Genomic DNA, 20,486 nt, shown 5'->3' with positions numbered 1-20,486 from the left:
ACAATGTAATAAGCAAAAGAAAAAATGTAAATGAACTGTAATTAATATTCTTGTAGAGGTAAGGTGAAGGAACAAGAATAAATTGCTATTTTCTAAAACAAAAACATTCAGAAAGCTTGGGAACTAAAAATAAGAGCTGAAATTTAAAATCAGTGATTGAATAAAGTTGAGAAAATACCTTATAAAACAAAAAGAGAAAACGAGATGACTTAGAGAAAAAAGATAAGAAACGGGGAAGCAAAATTCAAGTTGTCCAATGTTTAACTGACTGGAATTCCAGAAAAAGAGAATAGAGAAAATGAACAGCAGGATATTATCAAAGTAACAATGTAGGAATAGATGGACATGCATCTGTTTCCAATACCATTGAGTGAAGAAAATAAACCACAGTACCATGAAATTGTAGAACACCAAGGATGAAGACAAGCTGCAAAAACTGAAAAATCAACTCTTCAATCAGAAAATTGAGGTTTCAGGGCAAACCATTCTCCCCAAAACTGGAGGGAAAGGTACATACTGAGAATCACAGATTACCTCTAGAAACCTCACCGGATGGATTCTCAGGGTAAAGAGGAAAATCTCCTCAAGCTTCAGGTAGGGAGAAGGGGAATCCTCATCTTGAAATAAGCCAGAGCACTCCTTAGCAATGGTTTGCTCTCAAAGTAAACTGTTTTATCAAGCCTAATTGACATGCGCTTTACCAGAGCCTAATTGACCTGGAGGAAGATGTGTTAGTCCATTTGGCATTGCTATAAAATACCCGAGACTGGTAATTTATAAAGAAGAGGGGTTTATGCTGGGCGCGGTGGCTCAAGCCTGTAATCCCAGCACTTTGGGAGGCTGAGACGGGCGGATCACGAGGTCAGGAGATCGAGACTATTTCCTGGCTAACATGGTGAAACCCCGTCTCTACTAAAAAATATGAAAAACTAGCCGGGCGTGGCCGCGGGCGCCTGTAGTCCCAGCTACTCGGGAGGCTGAGGCAGGAGAATGGTGTGAACCCGGGAGGCGGAGCTTGCAGTGAGCCGAGATCGCGCCACGGCACTCCAGCCTGGGCGACAGAGCGAGACTCCGTCTCACAAAGAAAAAAAAAAAAAAAAAAAGAAGAGGGGTTTATTTGGCTCACATTTCTGCAGGCTGTACCAGAAGCATGGCACCAGCATCTGTCTGCTCAGCTTCTGGTGAGGCCTCAGGAAGCTTTCCCTTATGGTGGGACACAAAGGGGAGCAGGCACAGCACATAGAGAGAGAGAGCAAGAGAGAGAGGGGAGGGAGGTGCCAGACTCTTTAACAACCAGATCTCGCACCAGCTCTTGCGTGAACCATAGTAATAGAGTAAGAACTCACTCGTAAGTGCAGGGACAACATCAAGCCATTCATGAGGGATCTGGCCCCATGACCCAAACAGTTCCCACTAGGCCCCCACCTTCAACACTGGGAATCACATTTCAGCCTGAGTTGGAGGGGAAAAATACCCAAAGTGTATCAGAAGGGAAACACCCAACCGCAGCCCTCTCTAGCCTTCCTGTCTTACCTAATGGGGGGAGAAGGGAACCTGAGAAGCCCTTGTGAAAGTCACGGCCCAGGCACACAGGCTCACTAAAAGACTGAGAACTAATTATGTGGTTATAGGACACTCCCCCCACCACACAGACACCTCACCACCACCGATCTGTCTCCTGTATAATGATAGTGGATTACTGCTAAACGAACTAATTTTGAGACCCTGTTTTAATAAGGAGTCTTTAGGGAAACCAAGAAACGGTAAGAGATACAAAAACAAGGATGTGATTGCAACAACATAGATGCAGCTGGAGGCCATTATCCTAAGTGAATTAATGCTGAAACAACCAGAACTACATGTTCCCAACTCCTAAGTGGGAGCTAGACATTGGGTATTCATGGACATAAAGATGGGAACAGTAGACACTGGGGACTGCAAGACAGGGGAGAGAGGGAGGGGAGAAAGGGTTGAAAAGCTGCCTATTGGGTACTCTGCTCACGACCAGAGTAGCAGGATCAGTTGTACGCCGGACCTCAGCATCACACAAAATACCCTTGTAACCTGCACAAGTCCCTCTGAATCTAAAATAAAAATTGATTTAGAAAAAGGACACTAAAGGACATTTAACCTATACAGCTACACAAAACAGTAAACACAACCCAACTCTTAGCCAGAGAAACATAAAGCCTCAAGCAAAAGGACTCTTTACTGCAGTTTCTTCTGTACAGTATATCATGTCTGCTTTCAACAGAAACTTACAAGACATGCTAAAAGACAAAAATCAAAAGTTGCATAAGGCATAACAAGAATCAGAACCATTGCCAAACTCATTTATGGCAGCAATTTTGGAATAATCAGACAGGAAATTTTAAGTAAGTATGATTAATACACTAAAGGCTCTAATGGAGAAAGTAAACAACATGCAAGAAAGATGGATAACATAAGCAGACAATAGAAACTCTAAGAAAGAACCCAAAAGAAATACTAGAAATAAACAATACTATAACAGAAATGAAAAATGCCTTTGGACTTATTGATAGACTGGGAAGGACAATAGATAACCTGGGAAAGACTCAGTGAGCTTGAAGATATGTCAGTAGAAAGTTCCAAAACTTAAACTGCAAAGAGAAAAAAGAATGAAAATGACAGAACATGGCAGGGCCTGGTGGCTCACACTGTATCTCAGCACTTCAGGAGGCCCAAGTGGGAAGATCACTTGAGACCAAGATTGAAGACCTGCCTGGGCAACAGAGAGAGATCTGTTGACTCCACAAAAAAGAAAAAGGAAAAGAATAGGATATCCAAAAACTGTGGGACAGTTATGAAATTATATATATTTAAGTCCTTGCTTTGGCTGAACATACACTAAAATTGGAACAATACAGAGACACAACATGTACAACATGGCCCTGTGCAAGGATGATATGTAAGGTCATGAAGCATAGAAAAAACATTTCTAATTTTTTTTTTTTTTTAGATGGAGTCTCACTCTGTCACCCAAGCTGGAGTGCATGGCATGATCCTGGCTCACTGCAACCTCTGCTGCCCAGGTTCAAACGATTCTCCTGCCTCAGCCTCCCGAGTAGCTGCCACCACGCTTGGCTAATTTTTGTAATTTTAGTAGAGACGGGGTTTCACCATCTTGGGCAAGCTGGTCTTGAACTCCTGACCTCGTGTTCCACCCGCCTTGGCCTCCCAAAGTGCTGGGGTTACAGGTGTGAAGTACCTCACCCAGCCAACATTTCTTATTTATTTATTTATTTTTTAGACAGAGTCTCACTCTGTTGCCCAGGCTGGAGTGCAGTGGCATGATCTAGGCTCACTGCAAGCTCCGCCTCCTGGGCTTATGCCATTCTCCTGCCTCAGCCTCCCGAGTAGCTGGGACTACAGGCAAAGAAAACAGGAAAAGAGAGAAAAGAAAACAGGAAAAGAGAGAAAGGAATAGAAGAACCATCTGAAGTAATAATGTCTGAGTATTTTCAAAACTAAAGACAGACATCAAACCACAAATCCAGTTTAGAAAGTTAAGAAAACAAGCAAGATAAATACCAAATGCCAGGTGGGGTGGCTCACACCTGTAATCCCAGCACTTTGGGAGGCCGAGGTGGGCAGATTACTTGAGGTCAGATTACACCGGCCTACATGGTGAAACCCTGTCTCTATTAAAAATACAAAAATTAGCCGGGCCTGGTGGCAGGTGCTTATAATCCCAGCTACTCGGGAGACTGAGGCAGGAGAATTGCTTGAACCTGGGAGGTGGAGGTTGCAGTGAGCTGGGCGCCACTGTACTCCAACCTGGGAGACAGAGTGAGACTCCATCTCCAAAAAAAAATAATAACATAATAAATAGATAAATAAATACATACAAGAAAGTCTGTACCTAGGCATATCATAATCAAATAGCAGAAAATCAGATAACATCCTGAAAAAACCTAGAGGACAAAAAACACCTTACTTATGGAGAGTGAAATATTTCTATATTTATTATGTTTTTAATTGTATTTTTATTTTTGTGGTTACCTGGTAAGTGTATGTATTTATGGGGTACATGAGATATTTTGATGCAGGTATACAATGTGTAATAATCACATCAGAATGAATGAGGTATCCATCACCTCAAGCATTTATCATTTTTTTGTATTACAAACCATCTTTATACTCTAGTTGTTTTTAAATATATAGTAAATTGTTGACTGGAGTCACCCTGTTGTGCTATCAAATAATAGATTTTATTCCTTCTATCTAATAATATTTTTGTACCCATTAGCTATCTCCTCCCCTACCCACCTACCCACTACCCTTCCCAGCCTCTGGTAACCATTGTTCTACTCTCTATTTCCATGAGTTCAACTGTCTTAATTTTTAGCTCCCACAAGTAAGTGAGAACACGCAAAGTTTGTCTTTCTATGCTTGGCTTCTTTTACTTAACATAATGACCCCCATTTCCACCCATGGTGTTGCAGATGACAGGATCATTCTTTTTTATGGCTGGATAGTGTGTGTGTGTGTATGTATGTGTGTGTATGTGTGTGTGTATATATATATATATGCCATCTTTCCTTTATCCATTTATCTGTTGATGGACACTTAGATTGATCCCAAATCTTAGCTATTGTGAATAGTGCTGCAGCAAACGTGATAATGAAGATATCTCCTTGATTTACTGATTTTCCTTCTTTTGGGTATATTCCTGGCAGTGGGATTTCTAAATCATATGGTAGTTCCATTTTTAGTTTTTTGAGGAACCTCCATACTGTTCTCCATGATGGCTGTAGTAATTTATATTCCCACCAGCAGTGTAGCAGGGTTCCCCTTTCTCCACATCGTTATTGCCTGTCTTTTGGATAAAAGCCATTTTAACTGGTGTGAGATGATATCTCATTGTAGTTTTGATTTGCATCTCCCTGATGGTCATGACGTAATATTGAGTGCCTTTTCATATACCTGCTTACCATTTGTATGTCTACTTTGGAGTAATGTCTATTCTGATCTTTTGCCCATCTTTAAATTGTATTACTAGATTTTTTGAGTTGTTTGAGCTCTTAATCTATTCTGGTTATTAATCTCTTGTCAAATGGATAGTTTGCAAATGTTTTCTTCCATGTGGGGAATTGTCGCTTCACTTTGTTGATTGTATCCTTTGCTGCATAGAAGTTTTTGCACTTAGTGTGATCCCATTTGTCCATTTTTGCTTTGGGTGCCTGTCTTTGTGGGGTATTACTCAAGAAATCTTTGCTCAGTGCAATGTCCTGGAGAGTTTTCCAAATGTTTTCTTTTAGTAGGTTCATAGTTTGAGGTTTTAGATTTAAGTATTTAATTCATTTTGATTTGATTTTTGTATATGGCAAGAGATAGGGATCTAGTTTCTTTCTTTCTTCTTTTTTTTTTTTTTTTTTTTGAGACAGTGTCTCACTGTCTCCCAGGCTGGAGTACAGTGGTGTGATCACAACTCATTGCAACCTCCACCTCCCAGGTTCAAGCAATTCTAATGCCTCAGCCTCCTGAGTAGCTGGGATTTCAGGTGTATGCCACCATGCCTGGCTAATTTTTGTATTTTGAGTAGAGACAGGGTTTCACCATGTTGCCCAGGGTAGTCTCAAACTTCTGGCCTCAAGTGATCCACACTGGCCTTGGCCTCCTAAAGTGCTGGGATTATAGGTGTGAGCAAGTATCTAGTTGTATTCTACTATATATAGATATCCAGTTTTCCCAGCACCATTTATTGAAGAGACTGTTCTTTCCCCAATGTATGTTCTTGGCACATTTGTTGGAAATGAGTTCTCTGTAGATGTCTGGATATGTTTCTGGGTTATCTCTTCTATTCCATTGGTATGTATGTCTCTTTTTATGCCAGTACCATGCTGTTTTAGTTACTATAACTCTGTAGTATAATTCGAATTCAGGTAATGTTACTCCTCCAGTATTGTTCTTTTTGCTCAGGATAGCTTTGGTTATTCTGGATCTTTCATGGTTCCAGGTAAACTTTAGGATTGTTTTTTCTATTTCTGAGAAGAAGTATTTTATTTTATTTGTAGCTATGGTACATGGGATTACTTTCTTGATTTCTTTTTCAGATTGTTCACTGCTGGCACATAAAAATGCTACTGATTTTTGTATGTTGGTTTTGTCTCCTTCAACTTTACTGAATTTATTAGTTCTAATAGTTTTTTTGGTGGAGTCTTTTGGATTTTCCAAATATAAGGTTATATTATCTATAAACAAGGATAATTTGACTTCTTCCTTTCTAGTTTGGATGCCCTTTCTTTCTATTGTCTCATTGCTATCAGACTTACAGAGTGAAATATTTAAAGTATTGAAAGAAAAGCCCTACCAACCTATGGTAACTCCATGTTTCCAGTTGGTAGTTGCTTAGGCAAAACACCTTGGAGTCATTCTTGATTCTCCTTGTCCCTCACATCCCACATCCTGTCTTGTAGCATATTGAGATGTAATTAGAAAAAAAAATCTGTAATCCTCCCCTTCTACTTCTATCTCCTTGGTCCAAGCCATCATTATCTCTTCTCTGGATTATTGCTATAGACTCCATACCGCAGTCTAAACAGAGCAACTACAATGATTGAAATCCAATCTAGTATTACTACAGAAGCTTCCCATTTCACCACCTGTCTATGAATTACTTAATTTCTCTGTGCCTCAGTTGCTTCATCTGTAAAAAGAGAATAATACCTCCTCAGGAGATTGTGTGATTTGATGAGGAGGCACCTGCTTAATACCAGCCTGATGCATAGAAAATAGTAAAGTTTAGCGGGTTTTTCAATTATTTGTATTTTCAATTTGCCCTTCAAATCAGAAGCTTAGTTTTGTCTTTTTCTTCAGTGCTTGAGGTGGGAGGGTTTGTAGAAACATTTGGATTCTGAATACCTATCTCGTTGCTGTCAAGCAGAATCCTCTCTCTTTTAGTGCCTGAAAATATTCAGATGTCCAGAAACATTGTTAACCAAAGGAAATTCCATTTCTAGCTCTGCTGTTTGTGTAGGCAATATAGTGGGTCAGTTTCCTGCATTGCGCAGAAATTGCTTTGTCAGTGGAAAATGTTATTTTTCTCGGTTTTACAGTTCCTAACTTTTGAGGCATTTGTTCCCTAGAGGATACTAAAAGAAGAAAATCTCCAGACAGCTGCCCACTGATTTTTTGCTTGAGCTTTATCTGATATTTTACCCTGACCCCTTTTGGTTTTTTATTACATTTGTAACATCACATACCTAGGATTTTTTTTTCTTCTTCATATAAGCCTTACCTATCTGGAACTGTCAGTACTCGGAAGGGACTTAGAGTGTTGAATGTTCCCACTCATATTTCCTTGTTAGGCCTTATGCTTTTTATAACAAGCCAAAAAGAGTAAGAAAGATTTCACCATAGATTTGCTAATGGCAATGTAGGATGCAATGAGTGTGGTTTAATAGAAGAGCCCTGGGGTGGGGCCTGTGAGCCTTGCTCTGCCACTGACACCTGTATGACTGCCTGGGCTTGAGTTAAACCTTCTGCATAAATTCTAGCAAAAGAGGCTAGCTCAAAGAGGAGATTCAGTGTCTGAATGTCTGAGAGAGTGTGAAAATAAGAAAAGTTGGCCAGGCACAGTGGCTCATGCCTGTAATTGCAGCACTTTGGGAGGCTGAGGTGGGCGGATCACCTGAGGTCAGGAGTTCAAGACCAGCCTGACCAATGTGGAGAAACCCCATGTCTACTAAAACTACAAAAAATTAGCCAGGTGTGGTAATGCATGCCTGTAATTCCAGCTGCTCGGGAGGCTGAGGCAGGAAAAGCACTTAAATGTGGGAGGCAGAGGTTGCAGAGAGCCAAGATCATGCCATTATACTCCAGCCTGGGTGACAGAGCGAAACTCCGTCTCAAAAAAAAAAAAAAAGTCAAGTCACTTGAGACCCCAACCCACTAACAAGAGAAGAGGAACTGGGGCAGGCCCGAACTGAACTGGTTCTGTAAAGCAGCCAGGGCACGGACCAGAGCGGACTATGGGCCTGAGCAGTGTATGCCCTTGGGGCCTGGAAAGTAGGGGCTGGGACTTCATTTCTTGAATAGAGGGAGAAGGAAGGACACGTGAGAATCTGGTAAAAAACTCAAAACAAACAAAACATTCTAGTAGCTTCAGCCCCTCCACTGGCATGGTGTCTTCTGACCCCACAGACAATAGGCAGGCAAAGTGGATGGAAGCGAGTGCTAACATGATACACAGCTCCCAGGGCTTCCCACCTCAGCAAGCTGGACCCATCCGAGTTGTGGTGTCAGGGTAGAACAAATGATTCTGTTTTTTGAGACAGTGTCGCTCTGGTTGCCCAGGCTGGAGTGCAATGCAGTGATCTCGGCTCACCGCAACCTCCGCCTCCCAGGTTCGAGTGATTCTCCTGCCTCAGCTGCCTGAGTAGCTGGGATTACAGGCGCCCGCCAACACGCTTAGCTAATTTTTTGTATTTTAAGTAGAGACGGGATTTCACCATGTTGGCCAGGCTGGTCTCGAACTCCTGACCTCAGGTGATCCGCCCGCCTTGGCCTCCCAAAGTGCTAGGATTACAGGCCTGAGCTACTGCGCCTGGCCGAACAAATGATTCTTATATGCAGATTTTTTTTAATGATTATTATACTTTAAGTTCTGGGGTACATGTACACAACGTGCAGATTTGTTACATATGTATACATGTGCCATGTTGGTGTGCTGCACCCGTTAACTCGTCATTTACATTAGGTATATCTCCTAATGCTATCCCTCCCCCCTACCCCCACCCCACGACAGGCCCCGGTGTGTGATGTTCCCCACGCTGTGTCCAGGTGTTCTCATTGTTCAATTCCCACCTATGAGTGAGAACATGCAGTGTTTGGGAACAGCTAGGCCAGCCCCCATTGACTAGGGGAGATGATGGGAGCTTTGAGACACTCCTAGTAGCTGCAGTTTTGTTATCCTGCACCCTGTTCACCTTCCAGGGCCACGCACCTCCATGGAAATACCTTATCTGTAAGCCTTGTGTCTCTACTTCAGTTTAGGCCTCCTAGACTGTAGCAGAGAAAAACAAAAAATAGACCAGGTTTTAGGCACTGCAGGAAAAAAAAGTGTGTTCATTCTCTGAGCCTCCGAAGTAATGCGGCTATTATATTTAGATGGATCAGTAAAAGGAGAAACTTCTTTAGGTTTTTAGGCTTAGGATTCAGCACTGAGATTTCTCTGTGCTCTGAAGGACCATCCAGTAACTGTCCTTCCAATAACTTTCCTTCGTTTCTTGTTACAATCGCAATTCCAGTGGTTATCAAACTTCTTCCTAGTGGATTGCTTTTCCACTCTTGATTGACATTACTTGTTCCCAGGTGTTTTTTTGCTGTTGCAAACGGTGTTGAAATAAACATCTTTGTACTTAAATGATACTTTTTTTTTTTTTGAGACGGAGTCTCACTCTGTCGCCCAGGCTGGAGGTGCAGTGGCACGATCTCGGCCCACTGCAAGCTCCGCCTCCTGGGTTCACGCGATTCTCTTGCCTCAGCCTCCTGAGTAGCTGGGACTACAGGCGCCCACCACCACGCCTGGCTATTTTTTTGTTTTTTTTTTAGTAGAGACGGGGTTTCACCGTGTTAGCCAGGATGGTCTCGATCTCCTGACCTCGTGATCCACCCGCCTTGGCCTCCCAAAGTGCTGGGATTGCAGGCGTGAGCCACTGTGCCCAGCCAATATATGTGTATTTTAACAGTAAATTTTTAACATTAAACCACTGACTTAATTCATTTATTGAATTTTTTTGTTGTAGTATATCACACATAGAGTACACCAGTCATTTATCAATAACTGATATGTTCACAAAATGAACACATGCTCATAATCACTACTCATATCAACACAGAAAATTACCAGCACCCTGGAAGCCTCCCTCAGCTTCTCTCTCTCAAAATCACTACCACCTCCTTCCTGTCCAGGGCAAACAGTATCCTGATTTCTAAGATCATTGATTCGTTTTACCTACTTAGCTTTAAATTTTTTAAATGAAGACATAGTATATTATTCTTTGGAATCTGGCTCCCCACCTCCTTATTGTATGTTAAGATTCATCTGTGTTCTTGGTAATGTAGCAGAGTTCATTTTTCTGTTGCTGTATAGTATATCATTATATGCATAGAGCACTTTTTTTATTTATGCATTCTCATTGCACTGTTCTATAGTGCCACCTTGCCATAAACCAGGCATCCATATCTTAGGGGCTGTTTCTAGACCTGTCATTCTGTTCCATTGATATATTTGTCTATCCCTGTGCCAAAAACTGTCGTTCTTATGGCTATATCATTAACTTAGCTAATGCTTAGAGCTATGTAATGTAGATAATTATAGCTGTATAATAATAATGTATCGATATCTGGTAGAATAAGTTCTTCTACTTTGTTATTCTTTTAAAACTACCTTGACTATTCTTGGCCCTGTGTATTTTCATTCAAGTTTTACAAACAAGTTGAAATTACTCCTTCCCCTCCAAAAAAAAAAAAAAGCATGCTAGAATTTTGTTTGGGAATTCTTTGAGGAGAATGGCCATCTGTACTATGTTAAATCTTCCTGTCTCTGAAAGTGGTATGTCTGTTTATGTGGGTCTTTAATTTCTCTCAATAGTGTTTTATAGTTTTCTGTGTTAAGGTCTTATATATCTTTCACTGATTTACTCTTACATATTCAGTGGGCTTTTAAATGTAATAAATGGTATTTTAAAAATGATTCCTAATTATTGCATGTATTGGAGACATTTTTATATATTAAAGCATACGTTTTTAATTATAAGATTTTATGAGATTTAAGGTATATATCATTTTAAGAATCACTTAATATTCAAATTCAAATCACCATGGGAATACTGGGTAAATTGAGGAAAGTAAAGTTGGCTTAAATCCAGGGTTGTATCCTTGGAGAATTCAAAAGGAACCAGGAGCTTGTTCCTCAACTGTGTGAGTTCTGTGTTGGTTGCTTCAGAGAGATTGCCTTAGGGCTTGCTTCCTCTCTCAGCTAAAGTGATTGGGATTTGGCAGTCAGGGTGCTTTTGTTTTTCAGGTACCCTGAGCCCTCTCCTAGCCAGCCCGCATCTGTGAGCACTCGGTAAACACAGGGCAGGAGGGAATCGCAGTGAATGGGGATTTCCGTCAGTCCTGCCCACTGGCTGCTCTTGGACCGACAGGCTTCTCTCTCATTCTAAACTCCCCAGCAGTGGAGCAGTAAACCCGGCCATGGTCAGGCATGGCACATGTCCTGAAATGATGGGGACTGGACCTGTTGCCTTAAACTCATGCCTCCTTTGTTTTTCCAGGTCTATAAGGGAGAATTCCAACTACCTGACTTTCTTAAAGAAAAACCACAGGTACGGTGTCTGCTTTTTCCTCCTGATGTATACTAGATTGGCTCTTGCATTGAAGTAATATTTTTAAAGAGATAATGAAATTAAAAAGACAGAAACAAGAAACCAAAAAGAAAAGAAGAGATAATGGTATGTGCTGGTGGAAGAAAGATCAGCCTCTGGGACTTGTTGATTTTAACAATAATTTAACACAGTCTTAATTTCAGAGAGCTCAATGTCTCCCAAAACCAGGGAAATACTTTATTGATAACGAAATGCTGATTGTTTGAGGTCCTGCACAAGCCACCCAGTGGGTAAAGCTACTCCAGCCTTCCAGTGCCTAATTTGAAATAAAAATTTGCAGCGACACTCTCTGTTCCTACTGTGTATACTGTACATCCATGCCCCTTTGGCTTTTCTCATTTGGAGCCCAGAAGACTTATAAATATATTATGCACACAGTTACTGGCCCTTGGGAAGGACACCAAGAGTTTGAAGGATTAAAGCCAGCACGGTGGCTTATGCCTGTAATCCCAGCAGTTTGGGAGGCCGAGGTCGGTGGATCACTTGAAGTCAGGAGTTCAAGACCAGCATGGCCAACATGGTGAAACCTCAACTCTACTAAACATACAAAGATTAGCCAAGTATTGTGGAAGGTGCCTGTAATCCCAGCTACTTGGGAGGCTGAGACAGGAGAATCACATGAACCGAGAGGTGGAGGTTGCTGAGCCAAGATTGCACCGCTGCACTACAGCCTATGTGACAGAACAAGACTGCCTAGCTAAAAAGAAAAAATTAGCTAGGCATGGGGGCACAGGCCTATGGTCCCAGCTACTTGGGAGGCTGAGGTAGGAGGATCGCTTGATCCCGGGAGGTGGAGGTTGCCATGAGTCTAGATTGGACTTGCATTCCAATCCTGTTTCCTGGGTTGGAAAGAAACAGGGAGTCTTGCAGCTGACATGCCTAGAGGAGCCCGCGTCCTGCCTCGGCATCACCTGTCATCCCCATATAGAAGTCAGAAAAAATGGGCACCCATGGCCTGAGTGCGGCCAACTTCCCTTGCCAGCATGGCATTGATGCATGTTGCCTCCAGGCTGCTGCTGTCAGTGATTAGCTTGTCAGTAGGAAAAGGAGACTCAGTTCTGAACTCAGTTTCTAAAAGCGTTCCAGATAGAGATTGGTGAAACAACACCGCCTCATAGACTTGTGTGAAGTCTAGTTGCCTGAAGCAAGCCTGGAGTAAATGGGCTGCCCTCTCTGAGGGAAGCCATGTCTCACACCAGAGTTGAAGCCTCTTCCTTCCTGACCCTTGTCTAAAAACATTCAGCCGCCAGTAATTGATACATATGACTTGAGTGCTTCAAAGTACTTGCAAGGCATATTCTTACTCACATATATTTACTATTCATCCATTCATTCACTTATTCACCAGTTGTTTACCCAGCGTGTACTACGGTGAGGCATTGGAGTAAGTCCTCAGGAGTCACAGGAGGAGCTCCTGATTTATCCAGAAGACTCCGACCACCTCGTGCAGACAAGGGGCGCAGAGCTCTGGGCCCAGGCTGGGCGTGAGGTCCCAGAAACCTGGGCAGATTCATGAACAGACTCACTCACAGGCTGTGGAAGTTGGAGCCAGAGAATATTCCAAGAGGCTGTCTTGAAGGAATATAAAATCCAAAAGTGCCTGGGCGTGGTGGTTTACACCTGTAATCCCAGCGCTTTGGAAGGCCCAGGTGCGCGGATTGCCTGAGGTCAGGAGTTCGAGATCAGTCTGGCCAACATGGTGACACCCCGTCTCTACTAAAAATACAAAATAATTAGCAAGACTTGGTGGTGTGGGCCTGTAATCCCAGCTACTCAGGAGGCTGAGGCAGGGGAATTGCTTGAACCAGGGAGGTGGAGGTTGCAGTGAGCCAATACTGCACCTCTGCACTCCAGCCTGGGTGACAGAGCAAAAGTCCATCAAAAAAAAAAAAAAAAAAATTCCAAAACCTGGTTTGCATAACAAGTCTGAAGAAGTCAAGAAAAGGAATTTAAGGCTAAAACTAAAGGGACACCCCTGCTTCACAACATACCTAAAAATATTTCCAAGTGGATCACACACCTAAATGTGAAAGGCAAAATGATGAAGTTGTTACAGGCCTGCTCACGCCTGTAATCCCAGCACTTTGGGAGGCTGAGGCAGGCAGATTGCTTGAGTCCAGGAGTTCAAAACCAGCCTGGGAAACAGAGCCAAACCTCACCTCTACTAAAAATACAAAAAATTAGCCAGGTGTGGTGCATGCCTATAGTCGCAGCTATTTGGGAGGCTGAGGTGGGAGGATCACTTGAGCCCCAGAGGTCGAGGCTGCAATGAGCCAAGATCACACCACTGCACTCCAGCCTGGGCAATCAACCCTGTCGCACAAAAACGAAGAAGATAATAGAGGAGACCATCTTTATGACCATAAGAGGAAAGAATTTCTTAAGCCCTAAAAAGTACTAATTATTAATTTAAAGGTGGATAATATGAACTACATTATAATTGAGGATGTTTATGTAATAAAAATCATCATAAGAAGAGTAAAAAAGTGAGCCTAAGTAGGAGAACATATTTGAAACAAAGGACTCATCTGAGGCCGAGCTCAGTGGCTCATGATCCTGTAATCCCAGCACTTTGGGAGGCCAAGGTGGGTGGATCACGAGGGCAGGAGTTTGAGAACAGACTGGCCAACATAGTGAAACCCCATCTCTACTAAAAATACAAAAAAAATTAGCTGGGCATGGTGGCAGGCGACTGTAATCCCAGCTACTTGGGAGGCTGAGGCAGGAGAATCGCTTGAACTCAGGAGGCAGAGGCTGAAGTGAGCCAAGATCGTGCCACTGCACTCCAACCTGGGTAACAGTGTGAGATTCTGTCTCAAAAAAAAAAAAAAAGGACTCATCTGTGGAATATAGATCTTTCCTACAAATCATAAGGGAATTTTTTTTAATTGGGCAAAAAGCCTGGACAACATAGCAAGACCCTATCTCTATCAAAAAATTAGCTGGGCGGGGCCAGGTGCAATGGCTCACATCTGTAATCCTAGCACTTTGGGAGGCTGAGGCGGGTGGATCACTTGAGATCAGCAGTTCAAGACCAGCCTGGTAAACATGGCAAAACCCCATCTCTAAGAACAAATACCAGAAAATTAGGCGGGCATGGTGGCACACACCTGTAATCCCAGCTGCTCCCGAGGCTGAGGCAGGAGAATTGCTTGAACCCAGGAGGCAGAGGTTGCAGTGAAGTGAGATTGTACCACTGCACTCCAGCCTGGGTGACACAGCAAGACTCGATCTCAAAAAAAAAAAGAAAAAAAAGAAGCTGAGCATGGTGGCATACTTGGGAAGCTGAGGCAGGATGATCCGTTGAGCCCAGGCAGTGAGCTGTGATTATGCCACTGCACTCCAGCCTGGGTAACAGAGGGAAACCTTGTCTACTAAAAAAAGAAACAAAAAATCATGCAGAAGCATGCATGCACACAGACACACACACACACACACACACACACACACACACACACACACACACACACACACACACACACACACACACAGAAAGGGCCCATAAGGTCTTAAATGAGCTGAAACCCAAAGAACCTTCAGATTCAATAATTAGCTAGAATGGTTCATAAAACTTGGGAAAGTGCAGTACTTAACAATTACAGGTTTATAAAGGATGCAGATCAGGACCAGCCATAAGATAGAAGTGGGCCCGGGAGGGTCCTGAATGCAGAGCTTCTGCGCCTCCTCTCTGTGGAATCAGGGCATGTCACCCTCCCGGCACACCCATGTGTTCGCCAACCTGGAAGTGCCACTGAACTTCCACACCCAGCGTTTTTATTGGGGTTTATTTATGCAGGCAAGATTGATCAACTCATTGGTCATGTGTTAGAACTCAATCTCCAGACAACCTCCCTTCCCCAGAGTTGAGGCGGGCTGCAAGCCCCAGCCCCCTGATCCCGTGGTTGGTCTCTGTGGTGAGCAACCCCATCCTGAGTCATCTCATACCATAAACCCAGATGTCATCCAAGGGCCTCAGAAATAACAAAGACACTCTTGTTACTTAGGGAATTCCGAGGATTCAGCGTTTCCCTCCCAGGAACCAGGCGGAAAGGCCAGTCAGATTCTTGAGCATACTGCAGTAGTGCACTGAGTTCATCTGAAAGTGAACAGAGCCTGCGGGCCACCCCTGGTGTTTCAGTGGGGGCAGTCACTTCTCGTGCTGACCAACTTCAAGGGCATTAAAACATCTTTTCTTTCCTTCAACAGACTGAGCAAGTGGAGTAGCAGGACCAGGAGCCTCTTCCATACATGAGGTGAGGGTTGGGGAACATTGCTGGGTTTTCCTGTTTCCCACTCGGGCTCTTGCAGGGTCTGGGTGGCTGAGGTGGAGAGCACAGCTCTGGAGTCCGTCTGCCCGGGTTGGAATCCTGGCTCTTCACTTTATGTGTGGCAGCGAGCGTGTTAACTTCACCTCTCTCTGTCTTCATTTATTCATCTGTGAAATGAGGATGATATTAACAAGAGCATGGTGGTGAGAATTAATCATCATTCAAGACCCTGGCTCATAATAAGCAAACAATAGTATTGTTATTTTTATTATGAACCATGAAATATTGCAGCTGAAAGGGACCTAGAGGCCATCAATCCAACTCCTTGTTTTCTGATAAGGAAGCTGGTCCCAGAGGGAGCAGGTGGTTTGTCAAGACCATAGTCCAGAGGCAGGGAAACCCAGAACGCAGGAGGGACTGCTTACTTCTGGTTCCCTGTTTAGCCAGGGCCCCAGCTGCCCACCCCGCCTCCAAGGGCTTTCTCTGTGTGCTGGACTTGCAGATGTTTTTCCACTACTGCAATTTTTGTTTGTTTCTTGGTTGGTTTTTCAAGTTTGCCCTTGCTTGTTTTAATGTATTATGGATGGCTTATGCAAGTAACCTACATTGTCTCATTGGACTAAGCACTACATTGTGGACAAGGCCAGCTGCTGCCTTTTAAGCCCTCTTTCTATCTGAGTATGTGGCCCTCATCAGGCACATGTCCAGGGATACCAGCTCATGAGTGGCAAAGCTGGTTTCTCAGCCCAGATCTCCAGGTGCAGCTGCTCAGAGCTCCTACCCTTCTCCCAGACTTACAGTCTCTGCTTAAGCAACCCAAACTTGCTTAAGATCAGTTTTGCTCCAAATGATATGGCAAAGCCTTTGATCAGTTGGAATTTGAACAGCCTTTTAAAAAAATCTGATATTGGCTGGGCACAGTGGCTCACACCTGTAATCTCAGCACTTTGGGGGCCAAGGTAGGTGGATCACAAGGTCAGGAGTTCGAGATCAGCCTGGTCAACATAATGAAACCTCGTCTCTACTAAAAATACAAAAATTAGCCAGGTGTGGTGGCAGGGGCCTGTAATCCCAGCTACTTGGGAGGCTGAGGCAGGAGAATCACTTGAACCCAGGAGGTGGAGGTTGCAGTGAGCTGAAATCATACCATTGCACTCCAGCCTGGGTGAAAAGAGCAAGACTTTGTCTCAAAAAAAAAAAAAAAATAGCTGGGTGTGGTGGCGGGTGCATATAGTCCAAGCTACTCGTTAGGCTGAGGCAGGAGAATCGCTTGAACCTGACAGGGTGCAGTGAGCCGAGATCACACCACTGCCCTCTAGCCTGGGTGACAGAGTGAGACTTCATCTCAAAAATAAATAAATAAATAAAAATAAATAAAATCTGATATTGATAGTGATTTTTTCTCATAGTTTACTTGCTGACTTTTGTTTTTATTTTTACTTTATATAATAATGATGTATTGTGCATACTCCATACCAGGCATAAAATACCAAGCATTTTATTTGTATATGTATAAGATGATAATATATATAACTGATATGCTAAATTATATATACATCTATATATAAAATTGTATTCAGTTCTCAAACCACTCTGGCAAGCTGGTAGTATTCCTGTTTTACTAGTGAGAAAACAGGTTGAATGTGACTTGCGGTGCGTTGATGGATTATGGACATAAGAAGCACACGGACACTGCTCCATCATCTCAAAATCCCAGGTGGCAGCAAGCTGCTGATATCGACAGGCTCTAGGATTCAGGTTTCCTTTTTGCTGAGGAGCAAACGCTGAATTATTCTGTGGGTCTGCATATTTAACAGCAGTTATCAGGCCTTGGCTAACTTTGTTTTTACAAAATGCTTTCAAAGTTCATAGGTAATCTCCCTACCCATCCCACCAAACACTCACAAGGCCTCATTTCCTGACCAGCGTGTTGGAGGATCGACCGCATCGGCAGCTGCCTCCGCAGCAGTTCACCCTTGCCTTTGTGTGGAGGCCGGGAGGGGCCCACCCGTGGTGAGGAGGACTCAGGAGAACCGGGGACACAGCAGAGCCCTTAGGACGGATACTATCTTATCTTGTGGGTCCCCTTGGCATTTCAGTAACAGTCACTGTGTTCTCCAGAGCTTCCTTTAAACAACCTTAGGACCCATTTCTTCCCGTGACGAAGAATCAGGTGCTGACCCCTGGACACTTAACCTTAGGACCTATTTCTTCACACAAGGAGGAATCAGGGTCTTGTCCCCTGGACACTTTAAGAACCTCAGGACTTAGCCGGGCATGGTGGCGGGCGCCTGTAGTCCCAGCTACTCGGGAGGCTGAGGCAGGAGAATGGTGTGAACCCGAGAGGTGGAGCTTGCAGTGAGCTGAGATCGCACCACTGCACTCCAGCCTGGGTGACAGAGCGAGACTCCGTCTCAAAAAAAAAAAAAAAAAAAAAAACCTTAGGACCCATTTCTTCACATGAGGAGGAATCAGGGTGCTGACCCCTGGACACCTTATGCCCCTGACAGTACCCCCACAGTAGCATCAATAGCAGACAACAGTCGCAGTTATTTGGAAATGGGCAGGAGCAGCCCTGGCTTTGGCCACCATCTGCTTGCTTTGCTCCCAGCAGCTACTCGCATGCATCTGAAAGCACCAGAGAGAGGGCGCGTGTGCCTCCCAGGCAGCCCTCCTGAGGCAGCTGTTCTCAACGTCCATCCTCCTGGCCCCTGACCTGCAGCAACCTCCCCAGCTGCCTGGCTTGTCCAGGCCTGTAGCTGGGAAGGAAGAGATGAAGACACAGGAACACACCGGGACGCCACACCCGTAACCACGTTCTGTTTGTTCGCCCTAGGAAAGACTGCTGCCTTTTCAACGGAAGGGAAATTCCTAGGACTGGCTGTCCCCTGCTGAGCTCGGTGGAGCGTCTGCACCTTGGCTATGTCTCCTCTGCTTTTGCCAGTTTCCTCCCACTGAGAGGATGGAGGTGTCCGCACAGCTTTGGGTCTCATGAGGGATCTGCCTCCTGAGCAAAGAGCTCTTGATCCTGATTCCATGCACAGCCCTGCGGTAAGGAGCCCAGAAGAAACGTGTTTTCTGTTAAAACTGCTCTTGTCCTCTTTTCTTACCAGATTATGAAGTTTGTGTTCAAGGAGAGGGTTTAAAAATGGGATCCTGTAAGCAGACTTGGGCAGTCTCCTTTTGAAATAGGTTGTCTGTACATGTTCTAATGTTTTGTAGAACACGTGTGCCTGTTTAAGTGTATTGATGTGAATAATATTAAATAATTATTTAATTCATTGTATTGTTTCTGAGAAGTTGGGAAATTATCATTATACATTTACAACTTAATGACTTTTGTATTTTATTTTTCAAAATAAAAGCTTTCAATGTGAAGCATTCTGGTAGTTACATGTTTTCATTAATGTGATTTCAAAGAAGCACAGACCTTATCAGACGCTGGTGTGATAAACCAAAGTTTCCTCGGTTGGCTGTATTGTGGATACTCCCCTGGAGCCATCACTTTTTTTTTCGGGGGTGGTGGTAGGTAGAGACAGGGTCTCGCTACATTCCCCAGCCTGGACTCAAATGATCCTTCTGCCTCAGCCTCCCAAAGTACTAAAATTACAGATATGAGCCATAGTGCCTGGCCTGCATCATCATTTTGTAATGAAGTTTTCTGTAATTTATTTCAGAGAGAACCTACTGCCATCCACTTTGGGAATCCTGTTCTATTTCATACTTGCAGATTATATTTAAGGACATGGAAGTTATTATTTCCACTTGCTTCCTAGAAGCCTTTGTTATGGAACACAGAATGTCCAGATAGTAGTAGTAACTGCCATGTTGAGTGTGTTCACATATGTGCCATATAACACGTATATTATATGTGCCATATATATAAGCGTATATAACATCTTATCCCATCTCCGCCCCAAAACTTGCACCTATCCATTTAGGTCATATCCATCTCAGTAATTGCAGTATTTTCTGTCACTTGAGCCAGAAACCAAAGAGGCACACTTGATTTCACCCTTTTCCTCCCTCTTTCCATTCACATCCAAGATCTTTGATCCTACCTTCAATGTATTTCTTGGATCACACAACAGAATAAGAGTTTTTAGAATACACATCTGGACGGGACCCTCCCCACCTGAGGCATTTCAGTGGCTTCCATGTCACTTAAAAGAGCCCAGACTCCTGCCAGGGCCAGCAGGGTCCTCCTCTCCATCTCATCGCAGGCCTCTCTCCCAACCTCACCGCTTGTGCTCTAGAAGTATCTTTAATAGAAGTATCTTTATTTTCAGAACATAGCAAGTTCTTCTTGTCTCTACATATCTCCTCTCTCTGGAATGTTCTTCCCGTTGGCTATTTATTTATTTAAGATGAAGTCTTGCTCTGTCGCCCAGCTGGCCTGCAGTAGCGCAATTTCAGCTCACTGCAACCTCCACCTCCTGGGTTCAAGCAATTTTCCTGCCTCAGCCTCCCGAGTAGCTGAAATTACAGGCACGTGCCACCATGTCCGGCTAATTTTTGTATTTTTAATAGAGACAGGGTTTCACCATGTTGGCCAGGCTGGTCTTAAACTCGCAATCTCAAATGATCCTCCCGCCTCAGCCTCCCAAAGTGCTGGGATTACAGGCGTGAGCCACTGCGCCCAACCCCCTTTGCTCTGTCTGATAGGCCCCTTCTCAATTCTGTGGTCTCAGTAAGCCTCACTTCCTCAGCGAGATCTTCCCTGGCCTCTTAAACTAAAAGTAATTCTCCCGCTGCTTGCCTTCTTCATGGTCATACTTTGCAGTGTTTCATCTGTTTGTTGCCT

General features: G+C 43.7%; 1 protein-coding gene, 1 long non-coding RNA gene and 1 pseudogene across 6 annotated transcripts in view; 2 read left to right on the top strand and 1 right to left on the bottom strand.

Moving 5' to 3' along the window:
• TPST1 (tyrosylprotein sulfotransferase 1) overlaps positions 1-19,069 on the top strand; it is a 147,213-nt gene extending 128,144 nt beyond the window's left edge. The window contains 3 exon segments of one of the 3 annotated variants that reach the window (NM_001257855.1): positions 11,304-11,354; positions 15,621-15,667; positions 18,519-19,069. In NM_001257855.1, coding sequence (NP_001244784.1) covers positions 11,304-11,354; positions 15,621-15,638 — 69 coding nt within the window. In that variant the 3' untranslated portion in view covers positions 15,639-15,667; positions 18,519-19,069. 3 annotated transcript variants of the gene reach the window in all.
• On the top strand, positions 2,845-2,957 carry LOC114677205 (U6 spliceosomal RNA; annotated as a pseudogene).
• Positions 15,183-20,486, bottom strand: part of LOC106997373 (uncharacterized) — a 45,575-nt gene continuing 40,271 nt past the window's right edge. For all 3 annotated transcript variants that reach the window (XR_013415246.1, XR_013415247.1, XR_013415245.1), the window contains one exon: positions 15,183-15,849. This is a non-coding gene — a long non-coding RNA (uncharacterized LOC106997373). The remainder of the gene's footprint in view (positions 15,850-20,486) is intronic.

The sequence above is a fragment of the Macaca mulatta genome, chromosome 3 (genome assembly GCF_049350105.2).
Source record: "Macaca mulatta isolate MMU2019108-1 chromosome 3, T2T-MMU8v2.0, whole genome shotgun sequence".
NCBI lineage: Eukaryota > Metazoa > Chordata > Mammalia > Primates > Cercopithecidae > Macaca > Macaca mulatta.
Note: the sequence above shows the minus strand (reverse complement) of the source record. Positions and strands in the feature narration are given on the sequence as shown.